Source organism: Grus americana, chromosome 18, assembly GCF_028858705.1.
Source record: "Grus americana isolate bGruAme1 chromosome 18, bGruAme1.mat, whole genome shotgun sequence".
NCBI lineage: Eukaryota > Metazoa > Chordata > Aves > Gruiformes > Gruidae > Grus > Grus americana.
The window spans coordinates 9,469,009-9,493,112 of NC_072869.1; the positions used below are offsets into that span (position 1 = coordinate 9,469,009).

General features: G+C 55.4%; 1 protein-coding gene across 6 annotated transcripts in view; it reads right to left on the reverse strand.

Annotated features, from left to right (window-relative positions):
- SEPTIN9 (septin 9) overlaps positions 1 to 24,104 on the reverse strand; it is a 142,073-nt gene that overhangs the window by 43,084 nt on the left and 74,885 nt on the right. For all 6 annotated transcript variants that reach the window (XM_054846462.1, XM_054846465.1, XM_054846467.1 and 3 more), the window contains one exon: positions 16,001 to 16,657. In XM_054846462.1, coding sequence (XP_054702437.1) covers positions 16,001 to 16,657 — 657 coding nt within the window. The remainder of the gene's footprint in view (positions 1 to 16,000; positions 16,658 to 24,104) is intronic.

The window sequence follows — 24,104 nt, forward strand, 5'->3', positions numbered from 1 at the left end:
CCACCCCAACACCAAGACAGGCCCTGAGGCTCTCTAAAGACTGCTGGGGAGACAGTCACCTCTCAGAAAGCAGAGCTTGGCTTTAGATGTGAATAAAAAACCCCATTTATTCAGACCTGCCATGCATGCTTGGCGCATGTGTTGATTTTGGGGTTCATTTCTACCTATCTGCCTTCGTTACACCTAATCCCTAGCTTTACGGCACCCACAGACCTAACATTGTAACAGCAGATGATACTTTCTGGTCCAGTGGAAGGAGATCCTTTCACGGGATGTATTCAGAGCAACTCTCCTGGACACAAACCTCCAGGACACCAAGGGTCCCCCCCAGCCTGGTCTCCATTTCCTACAAGGACTGGAGAACGTGGCTAGGGGATGCTCCAGACCACAAGTCCCACCGGGTGCCCCACGAGTACCCGAGGAGGGGAGGCAGCACCCACTGACCCACAGCGACACGTGTCCCTGGCTCTGATCCACCGGGCACCACGCTCCCCACCAGCTTCCCAAACCCTCGTCTCAACACAGCCAGCACAAAGCAGCCGCCGAGCTGAGCCCTGTCACACCACGAAACCAGAACAGCTCCGTAGCGACCCAGCGCCGCTCAGAACCACCCTCCTCCCCAGGCTGCGATCTGCAGATAAAGGCAGAGGCTTTGCTCTGCGACACTCGCAGCCTCTTAAAGGTCACGGGCCCCGTTAGGCTTGAGGTTTTCGGTTCTGCAGAGTACAGCTCTCGTCTCTGATGCCCTCTTGTAGCACAGAGCACTGCCGACTTCAGGATGTCCCTGGGGGCCCAGGTCCTCCCACATCCCTGCAGCACCAGGAACACTCTTGGGGCACCGACCGTCAGTCACATTTTTGATCCTGAAGAAAAAGCATCACTCAGGGCTCCAAGAACAGACCCCGCATCCAGAGTTTGGGATCATTCAAGCTGGGGTGCAAACTTGTTTTTTAGACGAAGGGCAATGAGAAAACCAGCTGTGCCTCCAAGCTCACCAAGGGAAAGCCTTCTACCTGAGGAAAGCCACGTCCTGCCAGGACACTGGACAACTCAAGCTCCTCCAACCCCCATTACAAATCAGTTCCATCACGCAAGGGGAGGGAATTTTAGGAAACAACGCTGCTGGAGAGAAGGGCTGGGAGAAGCTGCCACTGCAACGCTCCTGTGGTCTTTTATGGCCCTGGTAATTCATTTGCTGGCAAGACCTGACAGAACCTGTGAGATACAAAGAGAAAAGGCACCTCGGCTCCAGCAAGGGGTCCCTGTGAGTAGGAGAGAAGTTACACACCACGTATTGCTGTGTCTACCAGAACAGTCGAAAACCCCACAGCTCAGCACCCCTCCTTCGCCCTGTGCGCCGGTGAACAGGGACCAGCACCCACATCCCACCAGACTCTTCCTAGAGCCCCAGCACGCAGATGCAGAGCTTCTGGGAAGCATCCTTACCATAACCGCTTTAACAGCCCTCCGGGTTGCCTGGACCAGGAAATAGGTAAAGCCTAAGGCAGGAGGAACAGGAATGCAAAGTCAAGGCACAAAAATATCTGGTTTTCTCTTTTTATCTCACAGGTTCTGTGTTTGAGGACCAAGGAGTATCAACTCCTGACAGCTCGGCCAGGCCAAGCTCTCTTGGTCTTTGCTCTTTTGAGGCCAAAGGCTGGGTGTTGGGTTTAGCCCCGGGGGGCCGTGGGCAGGTCCAGGACAGCCCCGCTCTACCTGATGCGGGATGGATGTCGCTGCCCTCCCCATCCCATCCCACTCCCCCTGCGGGGCAGCGCACACAACGTCTGGGCAAGGCAGGATCCCAGGGACTCAGGGAGACTTGCTAAAACTCACTCCTTGCCTTGGGCCCCAAACTGCCCATTCATTTCAGATTTAAGACAAGCTGAGAGATCAACTTTGGCCTCCCTACAGACCTGTGGTCCGGCAAGACGAGCGCTGCCCTCTGCCCCGCACGGAGCCTTTCAATGAGCCATTTCCAAACCTCTTCCCAAACCTTTCCGTGCCTCTCCCACTGCTGCGGCCCCAGGGCTCCGCGTCCCTCTGCGGGAGCCGTGGGAAGGAGGGCACGTCCCGTGCAGGGACGCGCTGCCCCGCAGTTACAAGGAGGGAAGGGCTGGGAGGGGGACCCCGGGGGTCAGCCAACAAGAATAAGAAAAATAAATCAACTGCACAGCGATTTACACAGCGGCATTCACTCCTTCCTGCAGACCCACATTTTCGCCACATCTGCTCAACAGAAGCTGGGGACGCTGAATCGCCTGAAGGGCTCCAGGACACTTCTGTGGACGGATGTTTCCTTTTCCGATGCACTCCCCCCCCATCCGCCCTCCCCGAGAGCACTCGGAGCCCCATGGACCCGAGGATGCTGTGTGGGCATCTGCATCACTGGCTCCATCCGTGAGGTTTTGCTCTGGGACGGGGCACACAGGGCAGCAGTGGGCTTTGACCCAGCACCATTTGGGACAGCAAAGCCTTTTCATCCCCTCCCTGTTCTGTGTGACCACCCTCCCGGACCCTGTGGGGTGTTACAGCCACATAGGCAAATGGGGATGGCTCCAAGGCAAATAACTGTATTTCTGCCCCAAAACAGCCCCGGCATCTGCCCCCCCCCCCCCAGTCCTGCAGCCCCACCGCAGCCCGTGCAGCCCACCCCCCCGCTCCTGCCCCCACAGCCCTGCCGGCACGAAGCAATGCCCAAGCTTTAACCAGCCCCAGCACGTTGTGCAAGAGCAGTGGTCACCACTGATGTATTCTGGGGCTGCACACACAGCTTTCAGCCAGCTGGAACTACTTCTGGGATTTAAATCAGCCTCATCTTCCCCTCCCCCAAGTTTGCCGGCCAAAGCTTTCCCGGGCAAAAGCGCCCCATGGAAAAACCTGGGAAAACAAACAGGGTGTGCCTAGCCAAATCCCTAGCCCCAAAGGGGTTTAGTGGGGTTACGTGCCACGGGGAAAGGTGAGCATCAGCAAACCGCGCCGCCGGCCTCCCCAGGCACAGAGCTGTTTGCTGAGGGTGGCACTTACCCCTCCGGGTCCCGGCTCCTGCCGAGCGGCCGGGGCTCCCACCGCCCCACGTGAAATGGTGCAGGAAAAGAAAGGGTCAAGGAGAAAAGTCGGGGAGGAGGATGTTCAGAGCACAGCATAATGTTCCATTCATGGTAAACCCGCCCGAGAAGGCACCCACATGCTCTGCTCCTGCTCCTGGAGCTGGAACAACACCTCCCAAAGTGACCCAGGTCCCAGCACAGGCATAAGAGGTCTCATTTTTCTTCCATTATGAGCAATTTTATGATTCTCAGGGACTGTTAGGAGGAAGTCAGTGCAAGTGAGCTCAGACCAGCCCAAGGTGCTGCAGAGAAAAGCTCTGAACCATCCATACCCCGCTGGTTCTGCCTGCAGCCCTGCAGCTCCCACCTCATTCCTCCACTGCCACTGTGGGCTCCCAGCCACGCGGCGTAGGTATTTTTTAGCCAATTGATAACATTTTGAATAAAATTACCTAAATCTCCACGCTCCCAGCCAATAAACTGGGGTTTGGAAAAGCTTTCCATAATGGGGCAGTAATCCCCAGTGAGCTGAATTACACCTGAAGACGCAACACCCACCAGAGAGCTCCAGCGAGAACCACCCTGCTCCGCAGAACCGCTGCCCTCCCCTCCTCACCGCCTGCCCTTCCCCACGCTGCCTGCACACAAATACTCTCATTTCTCTTCCACCCTTGTGTATCTCTGTCCCGGACGGACAGACACCAGCTGCTATTCCCTGCCTGGCCAGGTAGATGGTGCTCAGCCAGCACAAAGTGGGAAAATCATCCCGGCTGGAAGAACGAAGTTGCCTCTGATTAAGCCAATAACTCATCACGGTTTCCGCTGACAGATGCGGAAGGTCCCGCTCCAGCCCCAAACGGGACTGACTCAAATCCTGATCAGCTATTTTAGACTTTTGCTTTTCACTTTGGGCTGGAAGGTGGCAGATAAACTGGTAACAAACGTTTCATCAAAACCGATGCTTTCTCAACGCTCATTTTCTGCTGGAAATCCACTCCGTTGACACTTTGTCCCCCACCTTTGACCAGCTCTCCCCACACATTTCCCACAAAACCGAAACACAGCAAAGCCCAGTGGAGCAGGAAACAATTTGCCCATTTTTTTTTTCCCCCTACAAAGTCGAGGGTGTGGGGGTTCAGGGTGGGGGGGGTGCACCGGCAGGGTCCCTCATCCTGCCGGAAGCTGGCGGGCGCAGGCAGCGGGGGGGTACGGGCTTTCCATCACATCACCCCAGGGTCACTCTCCTCTGCCATGCCGGATGTAGGATGTCTAATATTTCTCCAGTTCTGTTTTAACACTCACACCATCTTGGGAGCAGGAAGCTTAAGCCATTTCCTGCAAGGCATTGCTCTGCCCTTCAAATATTTTCAGCCTCGGTGCAAGCTGTTTTAAAACCAAGCCTGGCAGCTGGAAGTGCGAAATCAGAGGAGGGGCTTGTCAAGGGAAAATTCAGTTTGCAAAACCTATCCAGTCCCTGCTGCTGCAATAAAAGAGAAAAAATAATTTTACGTGTCTAAAAATGAGAAGGAAAAGCAGAAACTCACAACAATGTTCTCTGGGCGTCCCCCAAGGGATGCAGCACTGTTCCCCAGCAGAAAGCCACAGCCATGTCCCCCTTGCCCCTGCAGCCCGCGATTTGAGGCTTCCCCAGCTTTGCTCTTTCAGTGGAGCCCAAATGACAGCTTTGCTTTGCTCGCTCTTCAACCAACTATCCCATAGACCGCCTGTCCCACAAACGGGCTGAAATAACCCCAAACAGATTCCGAGCAGAGAAGCCAAATACCGATTCCCTGAAGCTCCACAGAACAATTTCGGGCCATGCCAGGGCAGAGCTGAAACCCCACGGACCCAGGTCAGCGGAGCTCAGCCCCATCCCTGTGTCACCCTTTCGACAGGGACCCATCACTGCTCGGCCCCATCCTTTCTCCCCCTGCCCAGAGGAAGGCTCCAGCCCTGTGCAGCACCCCAGAGAGCCCCTCTTCTGGAGAAGACCACCCTGGCCACGCTGCCCAGGGGTTTTCGGACAGAGTAGGACCGAGACTGAAGACTTTTGGATGGAGCCTGTGCCAAGCAGCCAGGAAGAGGAGAGAGGTAATGTTCTCCTTTCTGCCTGCTCTGAAGCTAAGGACGGACACAGCCGACAGCACAAGCCCGGGGATCACCCCTGCTTTTGCAACAGCTTCACAGAGGAGACACGGCACGAACCGGGCTGGGAGCCATGGGGCCAGGAGGGCAGCAGAGCCAGGCTCTCCTCTCGCTTCTTCCTCCTCTGCTCCTCCCCTTCATAACCCGTGCTCCTTACTGCTCTCCTCTCTAACCAAACGGGGATTTAAAAAAGGAGCTGGTTTTGCTGCACTGTCTGAGCTCCAGAGACGTGCCTGGGTGAGGGCAGGGAGGTGCCAGATGGTGATGGGGAGCCCTGGGGCAGGAAGAGCAGGGTACGCTGCTGCTGGTCACACCAGGACTAGCTTCAGCCCCAACACAAGAAAAGAAAGCAAATCCCCCAGGATCCAACACAAACGTGGGCTCTGGGGAGATGCTGGATGATGGTGGCCAAGGTGGGAGGCAGACGGATGGCAGCCCATCGCCTGCTGCTGTCCCTGCCTGCTCCAGCCCACGTGTCACACGTGAGCACTGGTTGTCTGCTCCCAGCTCTTCTTCTCTAGGTGACATGCATGGGCACGTGGCCTTGCTAGAGGGAAACAAAGCCAAGCCACAGGGCCCATGCACAGGCCTCTGCTTCACCGAGCTCCCACCTGCAGAGCTGCTCCCTTGCAAGACTTTTCTACCCAGGAACTGAAGTCACGAAGCAGAGAGGAAACCCCAGAGCTCCTTCAGGGCCACACAAGAACCCTTCCCTCCCAACCGCAGGGCATGTGTTCCTGGGCTGTAAATAAACTTTTATTTACTACACAAAGTAGGGCAAGGAGGACCATTTCCCCAAGGGATGGTGGGAGGAACATCAGCATTATGGCAGGATCTCAGATCTCATCGGACTCCACAACGTGACTCCTGGAGACCTCAGCAGGAGCCACACAGGGCATGACGACACCTCTCCTGTGGCCACATCCCACCTAAGTCCTGCGTGTCTCATCCTTTCCAATCCAGACAGGAATCTCTCGGGCACAGCTCTGCCCGTCGGGACAGAGGACTGTCAGGTTTGGAGAGAGCACAGCTGGAGCAAATTCACCTCCCACATCCCACAGAGCAACATGCAACTGAGGTCCACCTTCTACAGATGATCCACAATGGATCTAATGCTGCCCTCCAGGACCACCCGCGTCTCCCTGCTCCCAGCACTGATGTGCTATGTTATCAAGGTCCCCTCCGTGTTTCAGAGCGCTGAACTACCTAAAGGCTGGGCATCATCCTCAACATTCAACTGCGTCCTCTTGTCTTCTCCAAGGCCACCAAAGCGGGTGGGACAGGGGATCTCGGGGGTGGCATGACCCCAGAGAGGGCCTCAGCAGCCTGTGAACTCAGCCTCCCACTTCCACCCCCTTTATCTGTGCATTGGGCTGCAGGAGGAAGTGAGTTCAGCCAGAGTTAGTCTAAACAATTATGTTTTATCAGAAAAGCTGCTCAGATCTACTCCTTTTTCCCAGGACAAAACTGGACAACTCCAAGGTAATCTCCATTCTCCTTCCTATCTGCACAAGATGGAAGCTGGGGAGGAGGACATGAGGCAAAGAGCATCCAAACACCCCGCCAGCGCCTGGTCCTCCTCCCTCAGCGTCAGCAGTCTCCATTGCTCATAAATCAGGAGGCAGCATTCATCCCCACATCTGCTCCCCGCACATCCCAAGTTTGCCTTCCAAATCCTTTTTTCCCCTCCAAACCACAGGTTTTTCAAATTCAGGAGAAAGCAGACTGAAGAGCACAGTAGACTTCAGAAGGTTTTGATACAGAAACCATTTGATACCCTCCCTCTCCTCCTGGAGAGCTGAGGACCTCTCTCTTCGCAGAGCCACTCCAGCAAGCTGGGCAGAGCAGCTTCTCCCACCCTGCACAACCCCACTGCACCTCTGCAACCAGGACCAACAATTTCCTTATCACCAGCTGAACCTCAAAGAAGAAAGGACTCAATGCGAGGACCACACCCGAGGCATCTTGCCACATTCACCACCTCCTTGTTACAAAAGGAGAAATTGGAGCGGGTAGAGGGATTCACCCAGGACAATGAGCAAGTGAAGAGCAAAGGCAGGATCCTGACCAGGTTCTCCTGCCATCCAACCTTTTGTCATCTCAGTGTTCTTCTGGCTCTCGGTCCCTTAACATATTTCCACTACGAGTGGGTCTGAGTTCCCAGTGCACACCCCAAGGATGTCACACATGCAATGGAGGACAGCAACCTCTATGCCGTAACAGCATGAGCCTGCACGTTCATAGCCTCAGAGACTGTAGCCAGGGACTCATCCTGTATTTCCATGTACTGGAGCTGCAGAGAAGGGTTCAGAGGACACCACCGCTTTGGTGCATCAGTGGAAAGCAACACGGCCCTCCAGATCGGAGCAAATAACAAGCAGAGTAAACAAAAATTCCCATCCAGAGTCATAACATGCAGGGGAAGCAAACACAGGCAGGGGCAGCAAACACAGGCAGGGGCTCCAGCCCAAGCTGGGTAGGGCAATACCTGTGATGTCCGTCCAGATCTACCCGTCACACAGGAAACACGCCCCAGGTGCATTCATGCTGGAGTTGAAAGCAATGCCCTACAATTTAAGACTTGTGAGCTACCATACAGTTGTAACTGAGAAAGCTCCTTTCAAAGCTTAATGTATCATTAACTTTTATCACTGCCCTCTCCTCCTAGGCACCATACCCTTTTGGATTCCCATCTAATCTTCTTTCCCTGAGATCTCCCCAAACTGAGCTTTTCTTTGAGAGAAGGAGGGAATGTCTGTCCCACTCTACACACAGCAAGAGAGGAGGAGAGGGGAGAAGACAGAGCCATCAGAAAAAGTTGAAGTACTATCGATAAGCATCAAAGACAGTCTGACCCGTGCGCTTAAGTAAATGATTGTCCACAGCGACCTGTTTGCAGAACAACCTGACACGAGGGGACCAGGTTTGCTGGGGGTTGTCAAGCGCTATTGCTAACAAGGGGTATGTGGCTTGCACGGTTCTGTCCTGCTGCAACATCCCTTTTCACCTCCATCTCCTTGACTCTGGAAATAATACAGGAGGGTAAATTTTTTCTCGCCCAAATGGAGATAATCTCCAGCTGAACTGATTGTAGAGGCTCTCTATACATTCAGCAGAGAAAAAACAAACCCTTTGAGGACACAGTTCACACCAGCCTAAGGGAGACATCCAGGTGATTAGCTTAAGTGCAGACACCTCAAGCGAGACAGGCTGAACGCCACGCAGTACGTATGGATGAAGCCACGTGCTCCCAAGGGATCCATTGGGAGCATTCCCTGCAAAGGTCTTGCTCGCAGATGGATAAAGGCTGAATTCACAAAGAGACAAAAGGAGCTAGGCGCTCAGCTCCCACTAAATTTTTTTGGACCCCTTGGAAACACTCACCAGGGACCACACCAGAGCTGCACCACGGAAAGCCTCTGCAGACCCAGAATTCAGAGAACGCCCAGAGGCTGGTAAGACCACCCAGCTCAGACGTAACCTGGACACTGTCTCTTGGGATGAAAAGCTAAACATAAATCCAAGGTTATGCTCAGATTTGCTAGAGCATCAACAATCTTTTAACATCAAGGTGTTGAAAGATGCTTTGTTTCAGTCATTCTTCAGCCCTGTGGTACAAATTGCCTTTACTACGCAAAAACCAACCCACTGCTTCCACACAGAAGCAACTGCAGACAATACAAGTCAAGGAGGAACCAGGCAACCGAAAATCCCCATGTTGTCACTCCTGAGCTGGCACAGCAACCTTAGATGGCTTGTTAAATTTATTTGCTTTTCACAAATGCATAAACATGCGCAAAGTTTTGTTGTTTGCAAAATGTTTTGGACCAGACCCTTTGGCCCAGCTTCGTCTCTCGATACGTCCGGTACTATCTTTGTGCCAAGATAAAACAAAACAATTCAAGGGAGTGAAATATTTACGTGTGTGACCCTACAGAAATCCAGGGAACTTCTACACAGAGACCCATTCAGAAGCCAAACGAAATGAATGGCCCAAATTCAACTAACCCGAAGGAAAGCAGCCCTCTCCCTAAGTCCCTCCTTTAAAACCTGTAACAGATGTAAGAAAAACTGGGCCCAAAGAAGTCTGAGCACAGGCTGCAATCCAAGACCAGCTGCTTCTTCCATTTATAGCCACATTCACTCCAGCTTCGTCGCAGCATCTTGGACAATACGACAGTGTCTGTGTGCCTGTTTGTTTGCTGGAGGAGTAAAGAACACAACTGGCTTGCTGTCAAGTTATCTTTTTTGCTCACAACAGTGTTTGATCTTCTCAAAACAAAGTTATCTCTCTATAATCTCAATTTAGTTCCTCAAGTCCTCTCATACAGTTTATAGAGTTGGCACCGTACCCAGCCTATGGTGTCCCTTCAACTACTGGCCAACAGAAACATCTCAGGCAGGGACAGAGGTCTAGAAATAGTTTAGAAGAAAATGATTTCTTCACTACAGAAGGTTCATCACCTCCCCCACCAGACAAGTCACAAAACGAGTGGTCAGGCTTTACAGCAGGAGATCAAAGCAAACTCTTTGTTTTATCTTGGTCAAGATAACGGATTTTATTTGCCTTATCAGCCTGTGGGATGATTAACCTAAATGTGAGAAAGCTTGAAGATGCCAAAGGAGTTGATGGGAGGGGAGCATGTTCCCCAGCACGACTACCATGGGCTCCAGACGCGCAGATACCGCAAGATAAACAGAGAAACTCTTGGGTCTGGTTCGTACACACCACCCTCAGCCAGGGCTGCATCTCCCATCGCCTTCCAGCGTCACTTAGACGTACGCAAATCCAACGGCAGTCAGGAGCGCTCACCCGCATTTCTCAGCGCAGCAAAGCCACCTCTCTGCCCAGGGGCTACCTGGAAGGCAGCGGCTGCCCCGGTTTGCATGCGTGGAGGTGCAGAGCCAGGAGGGTCCTGCAGCTGTGCAGGGCTCACCCCCCAACACAACGAGCACAGACCCCATGAGCCTGCAGAGCGCCGACGCTCCAGGTGCCGTGCAGTTGGTCACCTTCTGCCTGGAACGGGAGGCTTTGACCTCCACAGAGACACCTTCAGCCTCAGACGCTTCCTGCAAGGTTCAGGAAGCAACGACATCGATGCACAACCCAGCCCACAGACCCAACCTAGCGATGGAAGAGACCTGCCGGGTCGTTAAGCCCAGCACCAGGAGGACTCTGCAGCCCAGCATCCGCGGGTTCGCCCTCTCCCGGTCTCAAACGACACGATGCAAGGAAGGGAAGCGGGAACTGTAACGTTTCCTATGGGAAACTATTCCTTCACATAATGAATCTCCACTGGGGAGATCACTGCTTTTCCTACGGGCCCTCAGGGACTTCCAACAGGGCAAAGGAATTCTCCGTGTGATTGCACCCGGGTCTGGCTGCCTGCGCTGGAGGCTGGGGGCAGGCAGGCTCGCTGCCCGGGGCGTATCCTGCCTGGCTGGAGCACGCATGTGGGACCACGATGGCATCCATCTACACTGTGCCCATGCAGACGCAAAGAAGGGGACACGTGAATGCCAGCGTGACCGGAGCTGAACACGATGTAATGAGTTAGGGAACAGCATTGCTGGGGGGCAGAGATGCGCAGCAGAAGTACCATCACATCTACATCACCTCGCCTCCTTCCTGACATCCTCAGTGCCCAAAATACACCCCAAAAGGAACTGAGGTGTGCTCCCCTGCGCAGCCAGGGACAGAGTGCACGGTGGGAGGGGGGAAGCAGAAAGCGCCCGGCCCCCCGCTGCCCTCCCCGTGCAGGCAGGACGCACGTGGCATCCCGGATCAGGCAGCGTCTCTGGGATGGAATGGGATCGTCTCCCCCGCACGCGCTCCTGCTCCTTCGTTCCAAGTCGCTGGCGCTGCAGGTCTCCATTTTTCCAGATTATCTCATTTTTGGCACCTGAGTTCAGAAACTGGGACTCTGCCTTTCCCACTCAGCCCCTCCATTTGGGCTGTAGGCACTTTCCCCATTAAAAATAACAACAGCAACCAAAAAAAAAAAAAAAAGACTATCCGTAATGTAGCCCAAATGTGTCAGCTGGTTTTAAGGAAATGTTTCCCTACAGCTTTAATCTCTTTGTACAGTTAAATTGCAGTGCAGCTCGGGGAGCTGGAAATGATTACTCACTGCGTCTCCGCTCGGCCTCTTCATCGCGGGGAACGTCGCTGTGTTAACAGTCGTCCAAATCCCTCTAACCCCCAGCTCCAGCAAGGCAGCCCAGCCCCGTGCTCAGTGGCACCCTTGCAGGACAGCACAGAAGAAAAGTCACCCCAAGGCTCGGGTGGGCTTTGCTTCTCCGTCCCTGGGTGTCCCTGGCAGGACGGAAGCTTGAGGCTGGCTGGGGGGGCACTGGGCTGCAGCCCCCACCGCGGCTTCCCCAGCACACAGCAACAGGTCAGTTGAGTATCTCAAAGTTTTCTTTTTTTTTTTTTTTTTTTTTAAATTTTAGCTCAACTCTAAGGGAGCTTCTAAAATAGCAAGTTCTAAAGAAAAGGTTTTCCGTAGGGGTCCAAGGTTGGAAAAAAAAGAGTGAAAAAGTTGAATTGCTTCATTCTCCTGATGTCATCCTGCTTGATCTGCAGCAAAACAGGAGGGGGGACCCTGCTGCTTTTTAAGAGGCACCTGGCACCCTGCGTGGCTGTCTCAAAGAGGGGCATCAGGCAGCAATGGGACAAAGACTCCAAAAAAAGCAAAAAGCTCAGAGATGGTTCAGACCATTTTGCACATCACCATGGTGGGACACGGCTACTGCAGAGGAAGGTCAAGTCCCTGTTTTAGGTGAACGTTCCCGTTATTTATTGTATCTGCCTTGATTTATCTAACCAAGCTCCAGAGCACTCTTGTGAGAAAGGACCATGGGGGAGGAGAACCGTGGCCCTACCAGTCACCAAGAGCAGGAAACCGGGGTGAGGGCAGGAGCAGGCAGCAGTCGCGGTGCAGAGCCTGCCTTGCTGGCAGCGTGATGTCCCCGGGGCCCTGGGCAACGTGACCACAGCAGCTTGTGTGGAGACAAAAAGGATCATCAGATCAAACTGGCTTTCACTTCTCATCTGGGATCGCTTCTAATCCATCACCTGAGATCCCAGAACTGAGCCCTTACCACAAACAGTTTCAGATTTGGGGGGAGCAGAGACAGACTATTAAACCGAAGTGGAATACATTAACTTTTTTGAGACCAATAACGTCTTCCCTCCTGCCCTGACCACCACCACGCTGCAAGGCATGAAGAACAACAGAAGAACAACAGAAGAACAAGCTGTTCAACCACGTATACACAACGTCAGTGTGAGCAACAGGAGGCACCAGCGGAAGGGGATGCTGAGGCAGGAGGACGCAGCAGAATTAGCCACGATGGACTCGATGCGGCACTTCCCGAGGATTTGCCTGTCCTGCATCCAGCTCAGGAGGAGCCCTCCAGATCCCTCCTTTGCGAAGGCGCAGCAGATGTCTCCGGATGAAGTATTGCTGCTCCCACAGTAATTCCCCTTTCCTCTCCCGGGTTGCGTTGCCCAGCCACAGTGGAAAGGAGACCGGTGGGGCTGCCCCCCTGCCCAGGGCCGTGGGGCACATCCCAGGCAAAGCTGCTGCTCCCAAACAAGCCAGGGAGGAAGAAGAGGGTCAGAAGCAGAAGGCGATGGGGGGCCGAGCAAGCCAGCACCCCACCAGCTGCAACACCAGCAAGGGTCCCCGAAGCAGGACCCAGCTGCCAGGCGAAGGCACCCGCCACCCGCCTCAGCCCCCTCCCGCCATGTCAGCTCCGCAGCGCGGCGCTACGGGGAGGAACGAGCTCTGGCCGTGCTGGCACGGGCACTGCGCACCCTGCTCAGACCTGCCCCGCCAGTGCGAGGGAGCGACGGCCTCGGCCACCAGCTCCAGCCTGGGCCAGCGCCCCGGGGCCAGCAGCGAACCACTGCCCACGGCAGGAGCTCGGCAGAGGTTATCACCACCCGCGGGCGGTCACATTTGGATATTAAGATTTGCTGAGTCCTACGCAGTGAAGACAGACTCCCGCAGTGTCCGAGGCTGCGGGTTCAGAAACAGCACTTCCCCTCACCTTTTTTTTATGTTTATTATTAATTGCTCGTGTCTCTTTCTGCCCTTTGCGTATCCTCCCCTTGCCTACACCCACGGCACAACCCTGCTCAGATTGCCAGCTGTAGCAATCCGCATCATCCGGTCATCCCATCCCATTTCCTGGTCCCACCTTGGGGACACCGAGTCCAGCTTCGCGTAGGATGCTGGTGCAGAGGTACATCGCACCCGAATTGTGCGCCCGTGTCCCGACTCCCTGTCACCAATGGCCCAACTCAAGGCTAAACCCACAGAAGCGCAGCCAATGCTCCCCAGGGAGAGCAGGAGAGCGTGAGGACTCAGAGAGGGAGAACAGGGATGGGGAGGAACATTTCTTGCTCTTCTACCCCAGGAAGACACCTCCTGCCCTCCTCCCACCTAGAGAAGCACAGCTCCAGAGCAGGCTCAGCCCATGCCACTCGCCATGCCACCCTAACGAAGTTCAGTGCTATAATTACTCCTTTCCTTTGTGGTTTGCTCTGAACTGCCGAGCTCTCTGTGATTGCCCTTCTCCTCCGGCCGGCCTCTTCCCGCACAAGACACTGTCCCGCACACCTTTGGCAGCAGGACGAGGGGTTAAGGGCAAGGCAGCCGAGCCCTGGCAGCTGGGGGAAGGCAAGTCCCACCACAGGGCTGAGGGCAGGTGGAGGCAGCTGCCTGCATCCCCGGCTCAGCTGTTTGCACTGGAGAGCCACCGAGCAATGGGATCAAGGGGCATCCAGTGCCACGGGAGCATCTCTCGGGTGCCCCAAACCCTGGGAGCAGTGAGAGGGAGCAGGACTTCACGCCACGTGTTGTCTCCGCTGCGGACATCAGGGAGCCAATGTTTTCACTTGGGGGGGTTGTGGTGGGCTGCAGTGGAGATGGTGAGCGTCAGCAGCGTGCCTGCACCGGTCAGCAGGGCTCCCTGAGGGCCCCTGCGCAGCCTCCCCAAAACCCCTCCATGTGCTTACACCAGGGACGAGCAGAGATGCCATCCACCCGCCCAGCATCACCCCAGGGTGGGCGTTGTGGACCAAGAGGAGGAGCACCCTGCAACGGGATCTTGCACAAGAGCAGCCCAGGACAACACGTCATGGCAAGGAAGGAGGTTGGATATGACCGGGAAGGAGACACGGGCTCTGGCAGCAACTCTGAGCTGTACATCCATGCTGACATGGAGGGAGAAGGAGCCAGATCCCTCCCTACCCCTACAACTTTGTCTCCCAGCTCTTCTTGGAGGCATTTAGACTGAAAGCCCCTTTTGTACCAGGACCGAGGGCTGGCTCGCTCTGCAAGGCAGACCCCAGACAGCTGGGCTCTTGGGTAAAATTCATCCCCAGCAGCTGTCCTGGGCTCCTGGAGCCCTTTTTGATGCAAAGAGCCCTGCCTCTCCCCCTCCCCAGGCAGCTGGGGGATTCAGCAGCTTAGATAGTCTTCTGCTCTTAAAGTGCCCAACCATCCACGGTTCAGAGCTTGGGAAGCTCCGAGCAGCCCAAGCCCAGCAGGACAACACCGAGCACCCACCCACAGGAGAAGATGGGTTTCCTGGGCACCAGGCACATGGTGGCTGGGGACAGAGAGAGCCCCTAAGGGAGGTCCAGGCTGAACCCCATCACTGGGCTGGGTCTCGGAGCTCAGCCATGCCCAGCTGGAGATGGACCAACCTGCTACCTGCTGCAGGCCTTTGTCCACCCTTTAAAACCCAGCTCAGAAAAGCCACACCTAAGCCATACACCACTCAAGTCTTATGGATCTGGTATCAGCTCCACCACTGACTCCTGATTTGATTTTAGACCATACACCTATGCCAAAACCTGGCCTCTCCGCAGACCCCATTACTAACCTGTGACCAGGGTGAGGAGATGGAGCAGGGGACCATCCCGTGGTGGGGCAAGACAAGGGCATGTGGTTCAGCTCTGGGGCCAGGCACGGACCTCCCAGGTCCTGGCTTGGCCACCACACGTCATCCTGCAACCCCCAGGAGAGGCACAGGGTGGGGAGGGGAAGTGGTGCCCTCCGACCGACTGCTGCATCCCTCACAGGAGAGAGCTCGTGGGTGATGAGGACCGGAAAAATAATTAACAGGCCAGAAGAGAAAAAAAAAGTCTCCAAAACATTAGAGAGAATAAATGACGGCTGGCGGGGGAGGGAAGCTGGCTTTAATACGGGATTAATTGAAAACAAGATAGAGCTAATATAAGCCAGGGCTCCAGCTTAATAGTGGCTCTGGTCCATGATGTTATTAGACTTTGGCTCCAAGGCGAAAAAAAACCCTGAATCCTGCTAATGAAGAGGCAGTTTCTGCCCCACAACCATAAGCAACAACGCTAAACAACAAGCCGTCACAACGACGCTTCCACAACCACCGACTCTGCAGCACCTCAGAGGCTTTTCTAGATGCTGCACAGGCGGGTGGGTCCACACACGAGGCCTGAGCTGGCAAAAGTGTCATTTTCTGCAAGCGCCTAGGCTTTTGGCACTTTCTTTTTTATTTTCCTTATAGGTTTGATAGCATTTTTTATGCAAACTGACAGCTCTTTCAGCTAGGATAAACTCAAGGCCAACAGCCATGTATGTAGACACATCTGAGCACAGATCCAAGACCGGCTTCCAAAGGCATCACCACTGGAGCCGAAAGAGCAGCGCACAACGCTCGGCATCCCCACGGGGCTCTGAGCCCACAGCGAGGGACGGGGGCAGGTTATCAGCCAGCGTCTCACCCAAGCAGCTGCCCGGAGCTGTACTCACCTTCTTCTCTCTTTGGTGGGCTCTCCATCGGCACCGGCTGCGGCTTTGGCTCTGCCTGGGGAGGCTGAGCGGCCAGGGGAGGCTCCGAACTCTCCGCTTGCCGCGCCGGCGGGGCTGGGACCTCGGCAGCCTTCGCTACCTGAATTTCCACGCGCTTGGTGGCCGTGTCGGGCACAGGAGCGTTGGACGTCTCGGCTCTTCTCTGGGGCATCTCCGGGATCTTTGATGCCGGCGCCTCCACCCTCCGGAGACCCGGCTCCTGGGCCTTGCCGAGGGTGATCTCAGTCCTCCTTGGGGTGGGCTCGGGGGGTTTGTGCCCCAGCACATCTGCTCTTTTGAGGCCAAACCTTGACAACCCTGAGGTGGAGTTCTCCACCTGCTTGGATGAGATGTCAATGGAGATTTCTGTTCTTCTGGACACCGGCTCGGGCAGTTTGGGTCCAGAGAGCTCCACTCTCCTCAGAGAGGGCTTGGGTGATCTTTGACCTATGGGGTCCGCATGTCGGGCGGGCTCCGAATTCCTGGCGCCGAGTTCCTGAAACTTCTGTGTGGAGCTGGACACGGTGGACCTGAGGAGGGGGTTTGGGGTCCGTCTTTGTGGGGTGGAGGAATTTGAAGACTGATCTACCTCCTCGACCTCAAAAGATCTTTTCAGAGCTGAAAAACATGAAAAGAAGTTCAGAAGTTAGTTACCATCCGCCTGAGCAACTCAAGAGACACTTACAGCCACTGCCTGAGGCTCACCACCCCACTCCTGCTCCTCCACCTGAGGGTTCACAGCCCCATGGAACGCAGGTGGGGACTGAGGGCCAGGCTCTGCTTCTTCAGCCAAGTTACAAACCCAGTAACAGAGCTGGAACCAGAGCCAGGAAATTCAGCCCCAGAGCAGAAACCATCGCTGTGCTGCCCTCCATGCCACCCGCACCCCACGCGTGCTCAGAGGGGAGCCCCACGGCGGGGCACAGCGCGGCGCAGGGCTCAGAGGCACCCAACGCCTCCCTTTCCCTCGCGCATCCAAAGGATGTGCAGATAAACACAGGCTTCCCGGTGAGTGCTGCCAGCAAAATCCGAGCTGGGAACAGGAAAACGATGCCAGGAGAGCACCAAATCCATAGAAATGCAGCAACAAAACTAAGGTGGCAGCCACAGAAGCTCATTTCCTTGGAAACAATCCTAGAGATCACCCGAGCCAAAGACTGAAGTGCTTTGAAAACACTGACATGAGACCCCGACGCAAGGAAGGGGCCAGCTGGGAGGCCTTAGGGACATCCCAAAATCTAAGCAGCAGCATCGCCCTCATTTTACCAACAGGGAAGTTAGGAGGCAAAGAGATACGGAAGCAACATCAGACTGGATGTTCCAATTCACGCATGAAGAGGCAGCAGAGTCCCACCTTCATCGAGCCCCAGCACCGCGCAGGATCTGGCCGCGCTCTCAGCTGCAGTAGAGCAGACGCACAGGTCTCCCCCACACAGCGGAGCACCGCTCAGACGAGTGCCTGTCGTTCGGCTCTGCCCGTCACACGCGTCCCCGCAGCACGCAGAGCTCCCTGGTCAGGCAGGCATCGTAAGAATGAAACACCCCTCCACACACACACACACCCCCCCCCGAGCCAGGAGTGTGTCCAAGGAAACCTGATGGACGCTGGTGGCAGACCCTCGGCTTGGGGGCACAAAGCATCGCCGAAGGAAGTGGTGCTCCCATCCCACCCATGCAGCTGAAGGCCAGTAGCTGCCTGACCGTGGCCTGGCTCACGCCTGGACATCCACGTGTCCCCCACCAGCCCTTTCCACCCCACTCCAGACCTCGTTAAAGGAGCAGACGCCCTCAAGCCCAGCAGACCCTCTGCTCCGCTCAGGAGCCAGCCAGGTGGAAAGGAAAGGCTGAACTGCACGGGAAGGGGGGGAAACACAGAGAACCGCTGCTGGATCCCATCTAAACGCCACGGGCCACCCACACCCCGTGCCACCCAGCACCCAGGCAGGCAGGGGGTTGGGGCAGGATGAGGCAGAGCCTCAGAGTCCCAAAGGAGCTCCCACGAGGCGAGGCTGAGCCAGACTGGTGACAGCCTCAGCGTGATGACAACCACGCTACTAACGATCAGTAACGATCCTTTACATCAAGAGGACAATATCAGTGAGATTTAGCCTTCAAAAACCCAGGCTTGGGATCACACAAGACGCCAAGAGCAGGGGGGGAGAGACTGGAACACAGCCTTCCCTCTTCCAGGGTTGTCCACCCACCTCCCAGCCACCCCTGGGGTGCAGCTGGAGGAGACCCACCACGCAGGAAGCACCTCCGCTGCTCCACGGGGCTGCTCCGACCCCCCGGGGCAGGGCCAGGGGGCCTGGAGACCCGGGGACCCTCCATCCCTCGGACACATCCGTTCACTGGAGAGGAGCCATCTGGCACGGCTGGGTCCAGCCGGCGGGACGGGGAAGGGGGGCCGTCCACGTGGCAACCGCCCCGGCTCTGCTTCGCCAGCAGATTGCAAACGCAGCTGCTGACACCCACCGCCCCCCCCCGCTCCAGGCAGGGCAGGCAGCAGATGCGGCTGCCTCCGTCCCGGGCAGCAGGGGCTGGGGACAGCGATGGCCCCGTCCGTGCCAGCAGCTCCGAGGGGTCCCAAAGGAGACGGTGAGGAAAGTAAGACCCTCGGAGCTGGGGTTCACGTGTGGGACAAACCGCACTACGGGGAGGCGCACGGGGGTTAAAGCGTTAGGATACAGGCTCTGGGCTGCTTCTCCTTTTTGGAGGGGAATACCCAAAACCTGCTAAATACGAACGTCAGGCTGCAAACCCAGCCAGAAAGGGCACTGCAGAGCCTGGGACCAGGAGCCTCCCCAGGATGCTCCATAATAGTGACCCAGCAAAAGCCCCTCCCGGGACCCCCTCTGTGCTGGGGTGCTGGGACGGGCTCCTGGGGAGGGGGTCCCGGCCGGCGTGGGCAGGGAGGGATGCACGGGGCGATTCGCTCAGTATTAACCGGATGGAAACAGCACCGCAGCCGCTTTACAGCGACAAAGAGAGGAAAGCACCAAAGCACAACACGTAACATCCACCGTGTAAAACCCAGGAAGGGCCCCACGAAGGGCGCTTAGTGACAAAACGGTCTGTCCTGCATCTCAGACGTATTCAGACATCGGTAGAAGGAGGAAGGGAGGCAGTAAAGAAAAATAAAGAACCTTTTCCTCCATTTTATCCGCTCTGTTTTCTGAATCCCGCGGAGCCCTCCCAGCCACGTCACCACGCGCTCGCAGAGGCGAGATGCTCTCTGCAGCAACCTCTGTCCCACGGTCCGTGCTTGGCGCATCGCGGGCACTGCAGGTCCGTGTCAGCACCCCCAGAACAATTCATCCAAAAAATGTCCCACACTTGAGAGCTGTTCCAACGTGTCCATAAATCTCAGGTCTCCAAAACCAAGCTGGAGCTCAGACTCTCCAGCACAGACTTGTCTATCATTTTCCTTCTCCATCATACCTTTAATCCAGAAAATAACATTTCAGCTATTTTTCCCCCCAAATTCAAGTTTAAAACAATGCACCAGTCAAGCCCAGTTCCCATTTTGCAGGAAAACAAAGGGAGTGGAAGGGATGACCTGATGGGGAGCCTTTCCCTGGCCTCGAGCAAAGCCGGGTGGGCAAGAGCAGCGGAGGACACGGCCTGGCCAGGCACTGCCAGCTCCCTGATGGATGGGATCTCAGTTTCGTCCACGTCAGGCTTTTAAAACCTGCTCGTCACTACTCCAGCCAGCCAGCTCGGTCTCCATTTATTCCCTTCAACAAAGCAGCCTAATAACCTCATGACAGATGTGTCTGGAGGAAGAGTTTGAAAGTAAACGCTCTCAAGGAACCCGATAGCAAAGGAAACGCTGGCGAGCATCTTTCCTTAACGAACATCCCTCTGGAAATTTCTCAGTACCACGTGGTTTGGGGATTTCTTTTTGACCCAATAACAAGCTTTGGATACAAAGAGCTGCGCTGACCTCCGGGACTCATTGCACGAGCCACCTCCATCATCTCAGGTCCTTTGAGTCCCCCTGCTACTGCCAAAAGCAATGGTGGCATCAGCGACCGGGTGGTGGGTCACTGGACGGCAATGCTGGAGCTGCTGCACATGGTCCGTCCTTTTGATCTCAGACCCCTCGAAGTGCCCCAAGCCCAGGGTAAACCTGCCCACCACCAGCACGGTCTTTCTGGAGCACGGCCATCGCCTGCCCTTATCAAAGGGCTGGACTGAATACAACACCCCAAAATGGCTTTTCTCCAGCTCTTTCTGGGCCTCGCTGCCGAAAGGAGAAAAAGGTCAAAGCGCAGACGTGAAAGGGTTCAAAAAAGCTGAAGGAAGAGCTGCAAAACCACGATTACAGCTGCAGGGGACTCAAGCCATCCAAATAACACCTCCCGTGCCAGCGCTGTGGCCCCGACAGGCAGTAAGGGGGTACTGAGGGGCTGGGCAAGGAACCACCACCCCAAGGGAGGGTCGGAAATGGCTCAGCAGTTTCTGACAGCAAAATCACAAGGACTCCCAGGTCCCAGAGGCATTCCCGCCCCAATGGTGTCACTGATTTGCCTGGGGACAATCCAAGACCTTTCACACCCGTGGCTCTCTGTGGGATGGGGTGTCCATCTCGCGCCTCTGGTTCCACGGGGATTTTGGTACCCAGCTTCTCCTGCCGGCACATTTGGCCACTGCCCTGAGTCCATCGTGGTCTGGAGACAGTCAAACATCCCGTGCACAAGAAAGGAGAGGGACTGTGACCCACAGAGTTTGTGTTTCCACACCCACTGCCATGAGTATGATCCTCAGGGATGCCACCTTCAGTGATGGTGGCCCTCGGTGGGACGAAGCACGGCTGCAGCTCCCCTGCTCAGCGTTGCCTCTCTCCTGCTCCTTGCACAGAGAAGAGAAAAGGACCTCAGGAAGCAAAACAACTCTCAAAAAAAGAGAAAAAGCTTAAAAATAGCCTGTCCTGCTCAGAGCCAAGAAAGGAAAGTAAACAGCCTCTGCTCCAGATGACCCTCCTCCCGGCTTCCTGCGGGGAAGCTGGCGTATTCATTACAGCACCGGGAGCCGAAGGCAGGGCAGTGCTGCGGGGCCCCGCACCCCACTCCCACCCGCACACTGCTGGGGTCCCACGCCAGCAGTCCGTGGCTAATGCTCCAGGTCCCCGTGGGGCTCTGGGTCTCCCTGTCCCCAACACCCTGGGCCAAGGCGTCCCTGTCCTCAGCAGGGTTATCCCTGCTATGATGTTTTCCAGGGGATTTTCAGTGCTAGCAGGGCTTCCCCAGCCCCACCAGCAGCAGCCGATCTGCTGGCCGGTGTCGGAGGCAGCTGGCAGGGAAAGAGGCGGAGGTGCCGAGCATCGCCCTTCCTCCTCTTCCTCTGGAGGTGCCCATGCCGTGGGGCGCGAGCACAAACCGGTGTTACCATTGACATATGCTTCCTTTTAACAAATTCCAAGCCAATTCAGGCAGCTCTGGCTCAATCCACCATCGCTGAAGGCAGCAGCTCCCCTCCCACAGCAGGGAAAGCCCGAAATCCCCTAAAATGCAATTTCCAGGCACTTCCTTTCAGATGGAACCTCTGCCCCTGCCAGCCTCTGCCCACGACCATCACACCCGGGGGGGCTGGGAACTACTCGCCACGGTGTCCCTTTGGGGATGAGACCTTTGCAAAGCTCTCGAGGTAGCAGCGTTCTGCTCAGCATCACCAAGCTGCAGCCCTGCTCCACAGGGCCAGACGGGCAGGACCAGCTTTAAAAAATACCAATATTAATCCTGGCAGATGAGGTAGGCACAGACTTTCCGAGACAGACCTGACGCAGGCAGCTCTGCCTGCTGTGCGCAACGGCAGCAGCTCCTGCAAACCCGCAGTCTTGACCCAAACATGGTCCCTGCCAGCCAGGCGCTTTTGGGGCAACGAATGCATGCCTTCATCCCCGGCTCGAACGCTCCCCAGGCAAGCACAGGGCCTGAGAAGTAGCAAAATATTTACATGTCTTTCTATTTTGTGCTGCAGCGCTGGGGATGTCTGCTCGGTGCGGCCGCTGCACCCTCCCGGTCACCCCATGGCCAGGCACCAGCAGGTCACACGCCACCAGTTAAAGCTACTCTTTAGGGATCTTGCAAATTGGGAAGAGAGGGCAGAGGTCCAGTTCAAATCCCAGTAGCTCATACGACAGCCAAGATTTTTTCCAGAGAAGTTGCAAGCAAGCGACATGGCTGGCATCTTCTATCTACACGCTCCTCTCCCAGATGATGAGTCCCTCCTTGGGGGTCCCAGCCAAGCCAAGGATGCCCAGATGCCATGAAGAGCTCTGGCTCCTGCCCAAGGTCTTCACGTGTCCTGGTGGGAAGATGCGTAACTGCACTGGGGTGACACGGCACGCCATCCACCGTGGCTCATCCCACCCCGCAGCCCAGCTCCGGGCACCCCGCAGGACCCAGGGTGGGTCAACAAGGGAACATCTGCTCCTTCTTTCTTCCCTTTTTCAACAGAATACCCAGTCGAGGGGATGCTTTATACAAGGAAACCTCTATGCACAGAGCTCGGGAGGAGACCAAAATAAACAGCGAGGGTAGCTGGCTCCTCTGGGACCCGCTTCGCAACCGGAGCCTCGGGCTCTGCCGCGGCCGCAGCGCCCAACTGCTTCCCATTAAACATCCTCTGTCCCTCACGTGGTCTCTGTAACCCAGGGGTTACGTTTGCTTGCTTGCTTAAGCACGGAAAGCTTTTCTTGGGTTTTTCGACACATAAGAGCCTTATGGGACCAGGGCAGCCAGGCGCCCCGTTATTTCACACGATACAATGGTACCGTTTGAGAGCGCTGACTTTCTCTAAACTGCTACCAGATGGTCACCTCCTGTTCCCGGGGAGGAAGGAGGGGGAGGCTGCAGGTCTCATCTTTCAAGGAGCTCTTGGAAACCCAACACAGCATTAACCACTCACGGCCCTTAAAGCTTCCCAGACCCCTGTCGCCAGGCAGCAGGATGCTCACGGCGGTTTTCGGGCTCAACTCATGTGCACAGAGCGCGTTCGCCCACATTACTGCGGGGCCACCTGGGTTTGGCGTAACGTCCGCGCTGCTGTTAAATAGCTGCTGCCATCCATAGCAGAGATGGATGCATTTTAGTGACCTAAAGGCTCAGTTACAGGGACAAGTAGGATGTTCTTCATGTAACTATAGGGTGTATATACACTGTATACTAAACCTAAAGGTCCCGCAGCAGAAGGGGAAGGGAGTTGTACCCCTGCTGCAGGACCAAGGCGTGAAATCTCTATCCCATCCTCAACAAGAAGGTGCTCCCAACCGCACTGAGCCCCTCTGTGGGGTCAAAAACACGGGGCTGAGATGGGAAATTCACTGGCGGTGCGGGCAGCAAGCAACGCTACACGTGCTGGCGGGACTTTGTGAGTACACCAACAGCTTCAGAACAGCCCGAGAAATTCGGATCCTCTCTTACATCTGGAGGAATGAAGGCAGGAAACTTTAACAGCACCTTTTCCAAAGCTACCAGTCATCCAATGTAAGAGAGAAGAGTAATCAGGGTTGCTGGATCCCCTCCCTGTGCTCACACTAGGAGGTTACACACCTTTCTTTTACCAGTAAACCAACCTTGTTGCAATACATACATATAAACACATATATAAATATATATATAAAGACAATCTGCTGTTATAGCATGACTCTCGTGCTACCTTGGGTCAGGTCATGACTGGTTTATGCACAGATAAATCCTTCTTCTGACTTGCAAACAGCATTCAAAAGAAGTTGCAATAGATTGCGCGGTCTGGCCCAAATCGCGCGTAGAAGATAATGCTGGCAACGTGCTGCCAATATGCAGTGCCTTCCTCACCCGTGCAAACGGTACCAAGAGCTGGGTTACACAGGAAATGTGAGGATAAATGCAAGTTCAGGGCTCTGACATTAACCAAAGCTTTTCAAGCAGCATTTCACTCACACGCAGTAAGCTACAAAACAGCCTCAGACCGATGCAGCAAACTCTCATTTACCAGAAATGAACAGGCAAAAGCAAAGTTGGGACTAAGAATAGAAAAACATAAAATCCACACTCAGATTAATTCAAAATCCCAGCTTTCC